The sequence below is a fragment of the Centruroides vittatus genome, unplaced genomic scaffold (genome assembly GCF_030686945.1).
Source record: "Centruroides vittatus isolate TY-2023 unplaced genomic scaffold, ASM3068694v2 contig_717, whole genome shotgun sequence".
NCBI classification, from domain to species: domain Eukaryota; kingdom Metazoa; phylum Arthropoda; class Arachnida; order Scorpiones; family Buthidae; genus Centruroides; species Centruroides vittatus.
The window spans coordinates 3,642,085-3,657,532 of NW_027122456.1; the positions used below are offsets into that span (position 1 = coordinate 3,642,085).

At 34.6% G+C, this 15,448-nt stretch overlaps 1 protein-coding gene across 10 annotated transcripts in view; it reads right to left on the reverse strand.

Annotated features, from left to right (window-relative positions):
- Positions 1 to 444: 444 nt before the first annotated feature.
- Positions 445 to 15,448, reverse strand: part of Prosap (prosap) — a 133,569-nt gene continuing 118,565 nt past the window's right edge. For all 10 annotated transcript variants that reach the window (XM_067276856.1, XM_067276859.1, XM_067276858.1 and 7 more), the window contains 3 exons: positions 13,751 to 13,931; positions 4,797 to 4,886; positions 445 to 3,651 (listed from right to left, as the gene is read on the reverse strand). In XM_067276856.1, the coding sequence (XP_067132957.1) occupies positions 824 to 3,651; positions 4,797 to 4,886; positions 13,751 to 13,931 (3,099 nt within the window). In that variant the 3' untranslated portion in view covers positions 445 to 823. The remainder of the gene's footprint in view (positions 3,652 to 4,796; positions 4,887 to 13,750; positions 13,932 to 15,448) is intronic.

A 15,448-nucleotide genomic window follows, 5' to 3' on the forward strand; every position in this document is an offset into this window, starting at 1 on the left:
ACATATTAGTTTAATTTGAAAGTTGACCAAGAGATTTCTTTATTAAATAATTGTGGTTTGATAAATCCTTTGAAATAATAGCAAATTAGTAGATATTAAGAATATTACATGATTAAATCTGTATTTTTAATTGTCGTTTATTTTTTCTACAGTAATCGTATTCTTTTATCAAAGTTATAATAATTTCAAAATCACATAGTGACACACACTTCAAGATCAATGAATAAGTTATTTTTTATGTTAAGAGTGAAATAAAGTTGTATTTTTATAAATGTTACAATTAATTATTATTTGATACTGTACTCATCTTTAGACACTTTATTAACAATCAGATTAGATATCTATGTTTGTTATATATATATATATAATGTGTTTATATATATATATTTATATATATATGCACTTTCTACATTTTAAAAAATAACTGGTCCATCAACAACACAATGACAGTTACCAAGAAGTTTTTATCTGTACAACCGATAATAAGTACAAAGATTTTTGTACTCTTTTTATATTATACAGCTACTGCTCAAGCAATACCGAACGCACACGATACAATATGTTTTATAGGATGAAACTATCTATGTTGATCAATGGGCAGTAACTATACATTCTTTGTGTCACAGAGACTGAGTAAAATTGAGATGGGTGATTTTAGAGTTCTATGAGAAAAATCAATTATTCCTTGAACTCATATTTCTTTGATTCAAACAGGCACATTGCTGCTTATGTAACAGTCAGCATTAGAGCATGAACTGCATTTGCTGCATATTTGCTGGCAGTGACATGATCTGTAAATGAGATAACAATTCTTTATGCCAATTCATTTCTGGTACCTTTTCAATGATCTTTCCATATTCAAGCGATGCCCGACTTGTTTCACCCCCAATCCCATTAGATCGTTATTGTCCATATTAGCCAATTTTGCACCCGTAATTCCAGCTTCACTGAATTTAATTTTATATTCTGGTAAAAAGAGACTATCTAGCCAATCTGATACATCGACACTATTCCATTCTCGAAGAGGTTTATGACGAAACTCTCTTTTTACAGATTTTAAACGAGTAACTTCGTATTCTTTCTGATTCCTATGAATGGTATGATGGCTGCTGATAACATTAGTTGTCCCGTTGGCTACGTGTCGTGGTGAACCAATTATTCTTGATGTCGTAGATGTTGGATAGGTATAGTCTACATAAGTGTAATTGATTGGAATATTTTCTGGAGAACTTGATCTTCCTGAAGAATCACTTGCAGAAGAAGAAAGTCTAGTTAAATTTGCACTTGAAATTCTGTTAGATGACGACTCATCACAGAATTCCGGTGGTGGTGCGATTGTCTCCAAAACGATATCCGAGACTTGATTTTCATTTGCTGGGACAGCAAACTCGGGAGGAGGAGGAACAAGCTCAGTGAAAACATCCACTTCATTTACAGCTGCTAGAGCAAGGGAATCTACTTGTACTCGAATTAACTGAAGACTTTCTTCAATACTTTCACTCAATTTGGCACATTCTTCATTTTTAGTTGCAACTTTATCATGAGATTCTGTTGATAAACATTCCAGAAGATTTGAATGTAAAAACTGATTATTGTACATTACATTTTTACTGTTCCAATGATGCATTTCAGATTCTATATGGTCCTTATTAAGTGATAGTTTTCTTTGTTCTGTAATTTTCATTGAAGGCAATTCTTGTTTGAGTTCTTTTCCCACAACTTGATTGGGATCACATTGAGATTCTATATCTGAAGATACACCACTAGAACTATTATCTGCTTTTTCAGCATCGTCATGGAAAAGATCATGTGGACAGGATAATGAAGTTTTTAAACAGCGAGTTTCGTGATTTTCTACAGAAGAAATTTTGTTCATCTGTGATCCAGTGACTGCCATGCGTAATCCTTCTCCTTTTTTAAGATTTGGAGAATTAGATGCCATTTCACTTTTCTTTTCAAAAACATGAATATTTTCTCGTACAGTTCCCGATACTATTTCTATATCTTGAGATTTAGTCTCTTCAACTGATTCCATATTTCTGTTTAACTCTTTTAACTTTTCTGAAACTGGATGCCTGTATTGAACTTTTGGTGAATTTCTTTCAGAATTAATATTACATTCATCTTGTATTGATTGATATATACTTTGAGATTCTTTAACATTATGATCTGCATCTGTATTAATTTTATCACATGACTTCTGACTGGATTTTAAAATTTCTCTGGCTTCTTGAATAGCTCTTTTGGCTTCTGTATGAGGGCTAATTGGTTTTTGTTCTTCTTCAGTTCGTTCTTGTGTAGTTGCTGTGATTTGCAGTGTGTCACCTTTACCAAAAGTTGATAGATTGCAACCTTTATCTACAGAAGTTGGAATATCATCATCACTACTTTCATAATCTGGTTCTGGAATAAATGGTTCATGAGGCTTTGACCTTAGTGGTGCATAATGTTGAGGACTGTTGACTTCTGATTCTTCCACTTCAAACTTTGACATATAGGAATTATTCATAGTAGATTTTCCTTTGAGAGACTTTAATGTTCCTTTATCAGAAACACTTCCACTATCTGATGATACTGAATCTCTTTGCCTGCTAGATATTCGAAAAGCTGAACAGGGAATGTTGGAATCGCCACTTGTTTCTGTTTCTGAAGGAGTGTTTTGAGACGGATTTTTATTTGTTGGTATTTTTGGCGGAAGAGAATGAGACCTGAGACTTGAGCCACCTCCAATTCTTCTATGATGTAAAAGTTCACTTCGTAAACCCATTGATTTCTTTTTATAACCAACACTCATTACAACTTCAGGCGAGGCATAGAGTTTGGCACTGTCACCTGGCCGGAAACTAGACATTACTGTTGATTTGTGCTCACGAATTACGTGCACATTTGCATATTCACCTAAAGCACGTGATACATCTACTTTGATCACTTGTCCAATAGGAGGAGGTGGAGGGGGATGAGATGGAGGAGGACAACTACTCCTTGCTGGTTGACTAGCTTTTTCTCTTTTAGTAAGAGGAAGAGTTTGTGCATAAATCTGTGAACTGTCTTCTTTGAATACAGATGTTCCACTTTTTAGTTTATCATAAACTTCTTCTATAGATTTCCAAGAATCTGTATAACAAGACTGATCATAATCGACACGATCATTTGTTGGTTGATCTGACAATGAAGAATGAAGTGGATATGCCCATGAATGCCTACTATTTTTCATACAGAGGAACTGTATATCGTCTTGACTTTGACTGGTCTTTTTAGATTTATCAGTATTGATTTCTGTTTCATAAACATCAGTATTTAAATCTGGAGTACTATGATATTCTTTATGAAGCTTTCCAAAGGCATCAATTAATTTATTTCGAGATGCACGAGACCGTTTCATAGCTGCAACACTACCGTACACTCTGGGAGTTCTACAGGACATATGTGACATAGTTGCATATTTCTGATGTTCACCAGTCTGACGAGAAAAAAAATCTTCCAATTCAGCAGCTGTGATACGGCGAGAACTCGGTCGAGAACGGATGGATGCAATTTTTGGAGTTACACTCTCTGTTACTTTGCTTTGCTTATTTGGAATACTTTCAATTGAACTGCTTTTTGTTGATCTGCCTTCAGAATCATATTCGTTTAAAGTTCGATCTAAAGCTTCTGAAAATAAAACAAATGTTTATATATACTGTGTATAAACAATAATTTGAAAAATTGAAATATTTAAAATTAATAATAATTGCTGTAACTAAATTAAAGAATTAAATTAAAAACAAAGTTCTAGAATACATCATTCCATCAACAATGAAATTTGAATAAAATTTGAACACTGATAATTATCAAATAATTACTATTAAAATTTCTCCAAGTCAAATTCTAAACATGTAGACATTTTTGTCAGAAAATATATTACCTGTAAAAATATTTATGAATTTTCAATTTTAAAAATCTGACAATAAAAGTGAAGAAATGCTATAATATAATAATTATAATGCAAAAATTATCTTAATAACAAAAATCTAAGATGAGCAGATAGTTGTCTGATACAAACACAAAACTCTAAAATGTGAAAGTAACAGCCATAAAGTCAATCCTGTTATTTAAGTTGGATTTTTTTTAATGTAAATCTCATTTATATGATATGTAAATACTGTCTTACTCTAGTTTAAATTCTGTGAAAAGTTATACAAAATTACTATTATAATTTAGTAGTACTAAAAATACTTTAATGAAAGCATATTATACTAAATTATAAAAAGGAATACATAAATTGGCATACATAAGACTAAAGCAAGAAAAATCATAAAATTCACGACAGCAAAATAAATTAAAAAACATCCAATCTGAGTATATTCTCTTTTACAATAAAAAAATCTTTGTCCTTATAAAGACATCTGAGTACAATTTATAGATACTGTTGCCTAAACATATGCAAAGTTAAGAAAAGTGCAATACATCATGCAGCCTTGGGAGTTTTTTCTTCTAAAATAAGATGTGACCTTCTGATTAAAAAAGATTTCCACTTTTATTCTAAAGCTCTTTCATTAGGTTTCTGTGTATGTTTTATCAATTATTGTACTCTTTCATTTTATCAATTTACAAACTTCCTTCATGTAAACTAGGAGATTGAGGAGAGACAAGGGATTTGGTATATACATCTATGCATTAACTGCCTTCATTCATTTGAATGAAGGCAGTTAATTGATTTAAATTTGATTTAAACTTACTTTGATTTAAACTTACAATTACTTATTAACACATCAGATATCTATTCACTTATTTATTGATCTTTAAAAAAGACTTACCAATTTCTGCAAGTCCTGCAACCATTGATCTAGCACGTACTCTTCCTACAGATAAGGTTGTTCTTGGATCACGTTTAGGTGGAACAGGAGCTAAAGGAGAAAATGCTGTTACTTCAAATTTTTTCATGGTGAATTTATTAGAGTAAAAACTAATTAGAAATAAAAATAAATATAAATTATTTCTTTCAATTGTAAAGGCTGTACTTATCTCTAATTGTACATTATATGATTATAAATATAAACTTCACTATAGTGTCACCCATGTAAAACACCAATGAATACTTATGAACAGATCATTCCTACAAACTCTTCAGAGTTTTTAAATTACTAAATGTGTGATTTTTTTCACTGCAAATAATATCTGTGGCTAAATGCCATTTGTATAATATATAGTTATATTTTATTTTAACTTAGAATATATTTTTCCTTCTCTTTCCTATTCATATTATCTTTACTTCCTGGAACCCTTCCCTGACCGGTGCTTAACGGCTTAACAATAATTGACCCCATTATGGACAATAGGACTGTACGCAGCCCTGAGGGGTAGAACCAAGACAAAGAGTCACTTTTGAGTCAGAGCTGAAGGAGGAAAGACGAGAACGAGAAAGCTCCCGAATACGTCTTCGAGACCACGTGGGTGAAGACAAAGAGAACTTTATGTGTAGTGAAAGTGTTGACTGTTTTTTTTTCTCGTGATTAAGAAGAGATTCGTCATCTACACCGTTATATGTACCGTTATGTGCACCTCATTGCATTAGCACCAAAATAGTTGGGTACCCATTCTTTTTTTTTTCTTCTCCTATCAGTTATTTTATTGTCATAAATTCTTCTATCATTCTTCATTAGTTGTAATTAATTATAAGTTTAGAATTAAGGTCTATATACGTTTGTAATCGCCCTTTGTAAAATAATTATCTATGTATCGGAATAGTCGTCACGAGACCTGAGGCTTATATCATTATATTTTTGTCGGGTTCCGTACTAATACTACCTGTGTTAGAGATAGAGATATTATAGCTGGCATCCCACAACCCTTCCTGTATCTATATACGCGAATAAAAGATCCTGTTGTAAATATTTATACCAGTTTCTTTGTATACCACATTCGCGATCCTCACAATGGCGTCCGCGACAGGATGCCAGTATTAATGGTCCAATTCGACTGTGAACTTATCTCTATCCTGACGGTGATTTATTCGGTCAGTAGCCCGATCTGTGACTTTGTATTATTTTTTGCTATTGTAAAAAGGTCTGTGGTATTATGGCGACCAACTGTCCTGTCGAGACAACTACATCAAACAATATGACCACATCCAATCCTCCTCTTGTGGTTACTGGGTTTCTGGGGATGATCCCCACGTTCTCGAACTCCCAGAATGACTCCGTTAACATCCAACAATTCTTTCAGACAGTGGAAAACATATCACGTCTGGCCGAGTGGAACGACGACGTTAAGATAGCTGTCCTCCAGGCAAAACTGAAAGGGGAACCCCTAAATACATTTTTTTGCCTCCTCGAACAATACCCAGGTTCATTTAACGATATTAAACGCGATCTTGTAAAATGTTTCGAAAGGAAGGCCCCTAAAGAAAGGAATGTAATCGATCAAATTATGAGCATTAGACAAGGTGTTAACGAGTCAGTTACGGACTATGTAATTCGCGTTAAAACGTTGTTCTCCAGGACAATTAAAGTAAATAACAATATGGCAACTTTGAGGGACAATGTTATCTTGGAAAGATTCGTGAAAGGACTGAGTAATCGAATCAAACCCAATGTTTTGAGGCGCAATCCTAAAACATTAGAGGAAGCGTTTGACTTCGCAGAAAACGAGGAGCAGATCGAGGCTGAGTGTAGTAATTCAGCTGACAAGAGGAACATCAACATCGCTTCCCAACATCCTCCTAACAATCAAGGTAGTGAAGAAGATATACCGGGAGAGGAAAAAGGGCACGAAATAGATCGTATAAGGAACCTGGAAGAGGAAGTTAAGTTGTTAGCTGATTCTGTAAACCGATTAATTCAAACGCAAAAAGGAAATACTAATCGTAGCGAGCGCCGTGCTTGCTTCATATGTGGTGAACATGACCATATCGCCCGGAATTGTCCTACCCGAAATAAGCGTAATTTTAAACTGAACAAGGAGTATGGTGAAGGTCAGGACCATACTCTCTATTCCGAAATTAATCTGACCCCTGATGTCATAATTTCCAAAAAGGGTTTACCCATAATTGAGGGCTCCAGTCTCGGAAGGAAGGTAAGGTTCTTAGTCGATACTGGTGCCGAAAATTCTTTATGTGATCTGACTATAGTTGAGGCCATTCCTAGAAGAATATTAGAGGGCCTGAGCATTGAGAGCGCTAATTTCGGGGTTAGGGGTATTAGCGGTGCGGTGAATAGTTGCGAATACCTCCTTCATACTAAAATAAAATTCTTGTGTATTACTTGCCCTATAGATATCGCTTATATAAGGTTTCCTGAGAACTTGGAGTATGAAGGCATATTGGGGGTTGACATTATATCTAAACTCCCTGAACTACTGGAAAGGGTTAACGATGCTTTTAGGAAGGAGTCCTCCCAACGATTAAACACCTCTAGTAACTCACTGAACTGTTCCAACTCTGTATCTGTTAAATTACCAAATTTAGAAGGGCTTACCGAAGATGTTAGAACCAAAATTATTGACATATTTAAGAAACATCCCCACTGCTTCGCTTCCGATATATCTGAGTTAAAAGGCACGAAAGATTTTGAACATCTACCCATTATCGAGACCCCAGTCCCCATAAACGTCCGTCAATATAGGATCCCAGAATGCTATTTAAAGGAGCTCAAAAGGTTAATATCCTCTTATGTCGAAGCAGGGATCATTGAGGAAAGCACTTCAGAATGGAACTCCCCAATCCATGTCGTGGAGAAAGATAACGGGGAATTGCGTATGACTCTAGATTTGAGACGTATCAATGAAGTAACTCGCCCCCAGGAATTTCCCCTGTCCAGAGTGGATGAAATTCTTAGCAAGCTTCATGGCAACCAATACTTCTCTGTCCTCGACCTAAAATCTGGTTACTTTCAGATCCCCCTTCACCCCTCTGCGAGGCCTATATTTGCTTTTTCCACTCCCTGGGGAAAGTATCAAATGTGCCGTTTACCCCAGGGAGCAAAAAACAGCGGCCGGTATTTTCAGTATGTTATGACTAAGCTCCTCGGCCAATTTATTGGAATAAATTGCTTCGTCTTTCAAGATGACGTCGTCCTTTTTTCAAAAACTATTGAAGAACACCTTACCCTTATTGATAAGATATTAAGCATCTTGGACTGCGCTAATTTGAAATTACACCCCAGTAAAAGCAAATTCATATTAGAAGAGGTCTCGTACTTAGGTCACATAATTAGACGTGACGGCATCCTCCCTGACAAAAAAAATGTAAGTGCCATTCTTAATGTCAACCCACCTGTAAATGTAAAGGGAGTTAGGAGTTTCCTGGGGATGGTTGGGTTTTTCCGCGCCTTCATTCCAAATTTCGCAGAGATCGCAACACCCCTTACCAATTTAACTAAGAAGGGTATAAAGTTCAAATGGGATGATCATTGTGACAATAGCTTTCAAAAATTCAAACTTTTATTAACTCAACCCCCTGTTCTTGTTCACCCTGATTTCTCTGAACCCTTCCATATATATACCGACGCCTCGGAGCTATGTGCTGGCGCTGTTCTGGGACAGATGAGAATAAAAAAATTTGCCCCGATCGGTTACTTCGGCAAAAAGTTTCATGGGGCAGAGCTCAGATATTCGACAATTGAAAAGGAGTGTCTGTCCATTATACTAGCCCTACGACATTTTAAACCAATCATCCTAGGCCATGAAGTAAATATTTATTCCGACCACAAGCCGTTAACTTATATCAAAACAATGCAAAATCACAACAAGAGATTGATGCGTTGGTCAATCGAATTATCTGATTATAGTTATAATATATGTCATATCAAGGGAAATTTAAACCCGGTTGCTGACTGGCTTTCGCGCCCTGAGATTCCCATTGGAGAGTTTGGATATACACAAGATTGTAATGTGAGCGCTAAGGATCGTAGTTTCTGGGAGAGGGTCGTCGAGTCTCAGGATCAGGATAAGTTTTTCTCTAAAATGAAGGAGAATCTAAAAAAAATTTGTACACTCGAACCCGTGGATTCTTTCGATGGCATCCAACCTGAATTTCAGTTAGAAGGCAACGTATTGGTTCACGTTAAGCCTGATCAATACAGGTTACGTCATTGGAGGCGACCTTGTGTCGGCCCTAATATGGTTAGCGAAGTTATTAAGGCCTTTCATAACTCGGATGTCGCAGGTCATTTTGGTGTAGAGCGAACTGCCAACCTAATTGATCGCCATTATTATATCCGTAATGTTCGCACTTTAGTCCGCCATTTTATTCAAGAGTGTATAACCTGTCAAAAATTTAATTTGCATCGGCATCGTGCCCCTTTTCAACAGACTGAAACGGCAGAGTTTCCCTTCCAAAAAGTAGCCATTGATATCGTTGGCCCCCTTCGTGTGACTCCACAGGGGAATAGGTACCTCTTCACTATCATCGACATATTTACTAGGTACGCAGAGGTGGTCCCTATAAAGGATCAATCAGCCCAATCTATTAGTGACGCTATATTCAATCACATTGTGTGCCGTTACGGTTGCCCAGAGGTCATCATATCCGATAGGGGCAGTAATTTCACTTCTAGGATTTTCCGTGAGACTTGTGAGCTTTTGCACACCAAGCATAACATGACGACTGCTTATCGTCCATGCTCAAATTCGGTGTGTGAGAGGTTCAACAAGTCCATTTGTAGCGTCATCTCCCGCATATCGGGCGGCAACAATAAGGATTGGGACTTATTCGTTAACCCTGCGACCTTTGCCTATAATAATACAACTCACGCTTCCACTAGAGAGGCTCCGTCCTTCCTCTTATATGGCTACGACCCCCGGTTACCTTGGACCTTCCCTAGTAATGATACTATGATCAATGGGGATGAAAACCAGAAAAACAAATGGATTGACCGTTTGAATATTATACGTGACAACGCTTTCGCGTATGGCAAGCAAAAGAATTCCCTTAATAGAGAACGCATAAATTATGGCCGTAGTTATAGCACCTGGGCAGCAGGACAGAGGGTATGGTTGTTGAGAAAAAGCACTACAAAGAAACATGGAAAGTTCTCTCCCAAATACTTGGGACCTTTTAGAATTTCTCGTATCTTAGGACCCGTCACAGTTGAACTAGAGGGTAACGCGCGCCGTGAAAAGTTTGCTGTCCATTCGGACAGGTTGAAACCATGTTTTTTTCCTGTAAAGTCACATAATTTGAAAAGAAATGACAAGACAACCCCTCTTGTTAGTGACGTAGAGGATAGTGAGACAGAGGACTACGATGTTCCTTTGGCCTACCTCCGGTATACTCCAACCGCTCCAGTTCAAGATCACCAGCAAAAAGAACAATCTGAAGATACAACTTTGGACGATTATCAACACCTTTGTAAGGGAGGTAGTGACAAGCCTGGCCCCACCCACAGTTACCATCTTCGTAACAAAAAAGTCGATTACCGGAGGTTACACTACGGTAACTGACTGTTTCGTGGGGGGCATATGTGGCTAAATGCCATTTGTATAATATATAGTTATATTTTATTTTAACTTAGAATATATTTTTCCTTCTCTTTCCTATTCATATTATCTTTACTTCCTGGAACCCTTCCCTGACCGGTGCTTAACGGCTTAACAATAATTGACCCCATTATGGACAATAGGACTGTACGCAGCCCTGAGGGGTAGAACCAAGACAAAGAGTCACTTTTGAGTCAGAGCTGAAGGAGGAAAGACGAGAACGAGAAAGCTCCCGAATACGTCTTCGAGACCACGTGGGTGAAGACAAAGAGAACTTTATGTGTAGTGAAAGTGTTGACTGTTTTTTTTTCTCGTGATTAAGAAGAGATTCGTCATCTACACCGTTATATGTACCGTTATGTGCACCTCATTGCATTAGCACCAAAATAGTTGGGTACCCATTCTTTTTTTTTTCTTCTCCTATCAGTTATTTTATTGTCATAAATTCTTCTATCATTCTTCATTAGTTGTAATTAATTATAAGTTTAGAATTAAGGTCTATATACGTTTGTAATCGCCCTTTGTAAAATAATTATCTATGTATCGGAATAGTCGTCACGAGACCTGAGGCTTATATCATTATATTTTTGTCGGGTTCCGTACTAATACTACCTGTGTTAGAGATAGAGATATTATAGCTGGCATCCCACAACCCTTCCTGTATCTATATACGCGAATAAAAGATCCTGTTGTAAATATTTATACCAGTTTCTTTGTATACCACATTCGCGATCCTCACATATCATTATTACAGATCATACAACTTTCAAACTCCAAAATCAAACTTTGAATGTAAACTTTGTTACTTTAATTCTTACATATAATTCTTATTTATTTGAGATCTTCAGTTTAGCACACATACAATTTACTGCCAATTTCAGGAGAGATCAAATAATGGTTCTAAATTAAGGTTTGATTGTAATTTAATTAAATCAGAGTTTATTTAATTCATTTATTTTCTACAGCTTAAGTTTAGATAAAAAGAATGCAGCAAATAAATAAATGTGAGAACCCAGACTTGACAGTAAAAAATTTTATTCAAAAAATTTTTTTGAAAGAAGAAAAACATAGAGGATATGATTATAACTTTTCTCATGGACCTGCTTCCTTGTTTAAGGTGACACATCAAATGTGTAACCAGAAACTTAACAACCAAATCGATATTGGATATGGAGATTTACTTTACCAAAAAAGGGCAATGAAAGAAAGGGTGACCCCAAATAAAAGGCAATGTCTGATGACGACATGGCAAGTTCATCTGACAGAAGAGTCCGTTGTCACTGAAAGTTCACCCCCACCGAAAAGTTGTACTAGTGCTCAGATAATACTTTACTGACACTGAAGATTCCTATCTAAGTGACATTTCTCCCTCCAATGACCCTCCCATTGCCTGAATAGTCCAAATATCAAGAGATCCAGACCTTGCCAAATATACCAAGTCTTTCCAGAGCCATCTATCGAACTTCTGAATCATTAATTCATTTTGTCGTGAACTCCAGTCTTTGACCCAATCAGCAACGCAGTGCATCCTCAGATCCTTTACAAGGTATCTATGTAAAAACTCTCTCTCAAGACTAGAACTTGCGAGAATAGTTAATATTGTGTACGAAGCCTTTAATACAAAATATTAACCTTATAAAATATATAAACAGATAACCATAATGTTCAACCTTTCAACTGTATACAGCCTATGTTTAGCCTAATTGCAAATAGCTATATAGTTAATAAATGAATATTTGTTATTGTTAAAATTGTGTTTGGTACACTTCCTTAAAACGTGCCGTCTCTCATGTTGCCTCCATCCTGGATCCAACTGCCTAGATATGTGACTGCTCAAGTAAAAACGTTTCTGTGTCTGTTCTTAAAACAAAGTGGTGCCAGTCCTGACAAACTAGTCATCACAAATGCTGTGTTGACCCTTCAGTCCCATGGTGCCGAAGCATAGGGGGCTCTTCGGCATAGTCACAAAAGCTTTTTCATTTAAATCAATGACAGTAAATTTAACATCTTATTATAGCCTTTGTTCAAGACTTTTAGTTAAAAGATTCACATGTATAATTAATTCTTCTAATGTATAATTAATTAATTCTTAATTAATATAATTCTTGTAAAATAATTACAAGAAAATAAAATACAAAGTGATTAAAAGTCTCTAAACATAGATAAAAGGTTCACTCTATTATGCAGTCATTTATAACTTACAGAATATAATATGCTTGAATTTTTTATTTGAATACATGTGAATGCTTTCCTTGTACTCATGACAAATGTGTTTATGAGGAACAATGTCAAAATTTGATAGTTCAAGTTTATAACAATAATATGAATGCTCCAGTAAACCAGATTTCCAGTTTATGAAACAATTCAAAATTGGTTGTGAAACTTTTTATGATGTAGTGATATAATTGAACAGTGGCCAAACAACAAGTAGAACTTCAGACACTGTAAAATCATCAAAAAGATGCCTGTAGAAGAGTATCAAGTTTGAAAACAGCTGATGCATAAATGAAATTGAGCATAAAACTTGCTCAAAGTATGAAATTTCTCTTTATGCAAAAAAATTATGAAATCAACCAAAGTATTATTGTCAAGTTGAAATGAAACAGCAGTAGCAAGAACGATTGAATTTTCTGGCAGTTTGTGGCCATGATGTTTCTGTTTTTCATATTATTTATGATGATGAATCTTATTTTCTGATTGAAAGTTCCATCAAAGCTGGATTGTGCACATGAAATAAAAAAATCTCTCTCCTGAAATAAAATATAAGTGCTGAAAAATTTTCAAAAACTAATGTGTCTTTGGATTGTGCATCAGCAAAAAGTTATTCAGAACTTTATTTCGTGCCTGAAAATTTTATTCTGGTTGCTAAATTCAACTGAATGTATTCTAGATTGAAGCCATTTATTATTAAAAAAGCTATTAAAATAATTGTTATATCTTCAAGCCGATAAAAGAAAATCTTGGGTAACTTTTCTATTGCTAGAAGAAAGAGAATCCATCTAAAGTGACCCAGTTAGTCTTAAAGATTTTGGACTCATTCCTACTTTATTGTGTATAAAATGACACACATGCTCTTAAACAAGAGCAAATGCTTGCTATTGTGAAAGTAGGAGAGGTTTGAGTTATACCAAGCCTCTCCTACTTTCACAATAGTGTTTAAAATACTGCATCACCTTCATTTGTATTGTTGTAAATTTTTAATTTGATGTATCTGAAGAAAAATAATTTACAAGTCTACCAAATACAGAAATAGTTTTCTCAACATATGTAATGTTTGTCCTATATTCATTTTTACCTTTTTTTGTTGATAATTTTCTTGGCAATGTTGCACATTGCCTTTGGTTGAATGCAGGTTTATCTATGTTACCTGCAGGTGGATTAACTGTTACAACTGTCATTGCAACTAAATCTCCTGAGTGTCTAATTATGGCTACAACATGTTCATGGGATGCTTGGCAAACATCTTGACCATTTATCTGTAAAAATAAAAATATCTAATTAATAAACATTTTTCAAAACACAGTTAACTTTAAATAAAGAAATACTGTCAATAACATTAATTAAAACTCACATTCACAATAATTTTAAAAAGGTCACATTTACTTCATCAGTTAGTTAATTTTAATGTAGTGTATTGAGAATATTTAAATAATCAAAAATGATTTAACTTGATTCAAATCAGATTAATGATAATTATTGAATTTAATGAAACATCAATAACTTTAAACAATCCTACAGAAAAAAAATTTTTTGTTATATTTAATGATAAAAATAAAATTGATAAATTATAAGTATTAATAGATTTTTATGGGTAAGTAACATTTCTGAAAAGAGTCATTTTGAATTTGACATATCTAAAAATATTAAATGAAATTTATAGGAATAAAGACAGTTAAAACAAGATATTCAGGTTATACAAATTTATGAAAACAATTAGATATTTAATTCATAAACCTAATTTAAAATTTCATAATTTCTATAGTATTCTTACTTTTTATGATGTTTTAAAAGTTACATGTACATGTACAAATAATACTTTGACTTATGTCAAATTTCACTTTACATTGATCAGCTAAAAATATATTAAAAACTTATAAATCGCAAGGAGTTTTCCACAGATGATACAGAAATCAAATTAACCTGTGTTAATTCTTAGCAGCCAATTAAGTCTTACACAGAATCAATTATTGATATAAATTTTCTCCTCTGAGATAGCATGTCTGACAGGTAACATCGAATCAACTATTTTAATTTACTCATCCATGTAACATCTGGCTTTTATATACTAGATATGCCAATTTCTAGAAAATTCTATTGTTCATAATAAGTGGTTTTGTTACTTGACTTGAATTTGTGTTTAATATTTGTCCCAATGGCTTTTAAGAAAGTTTCAAGTACTAGTGCTAGTCAAGAGGAAAATGTTCTATTATGTCATTGGAAGAAAAGGTGGTTATGATAAAACACCATAAAAACAGTGAAAAAATTTCTACCATAGCATATTCATTTGATCTGAGTCAGATAACAATATCAAAAATCATTCTTAGGAAGGCACAAATTTTATCCCATATCAAGAATGATGCTCCAGGGATGAAGAACATCATCATCAACAAGAAAAGAGGCAAGATCTATGAAGAGATAGAACAGCTTCTTTCTTTATGGATTAAATGTCAGACTTCCCCTAAGCCAAATGATATTTCAGGAGAATTATTTCTGATTGGAGATCTCAAGAAAAATTATCCAGATGAAGATGTAGATTTCAAGGTTAGTTCAGATTAGTTTATGAGATTTAAGCCATATCACAATCTCCCCAATGTCAGGATGAAAGATGAAAGTACATCTGCCAACAAATTGGCAGAGTCCAAATTTGCACCTACATTCACCAAGATAATTGAGAAGGATTTTATTCTTGAACAAATTTTCAATGTGCATGAAATTAGTCCTAATTGAAAAAGAATGCAAGACAGTTCTTTTATATACAAGGAGAAGATAGTTT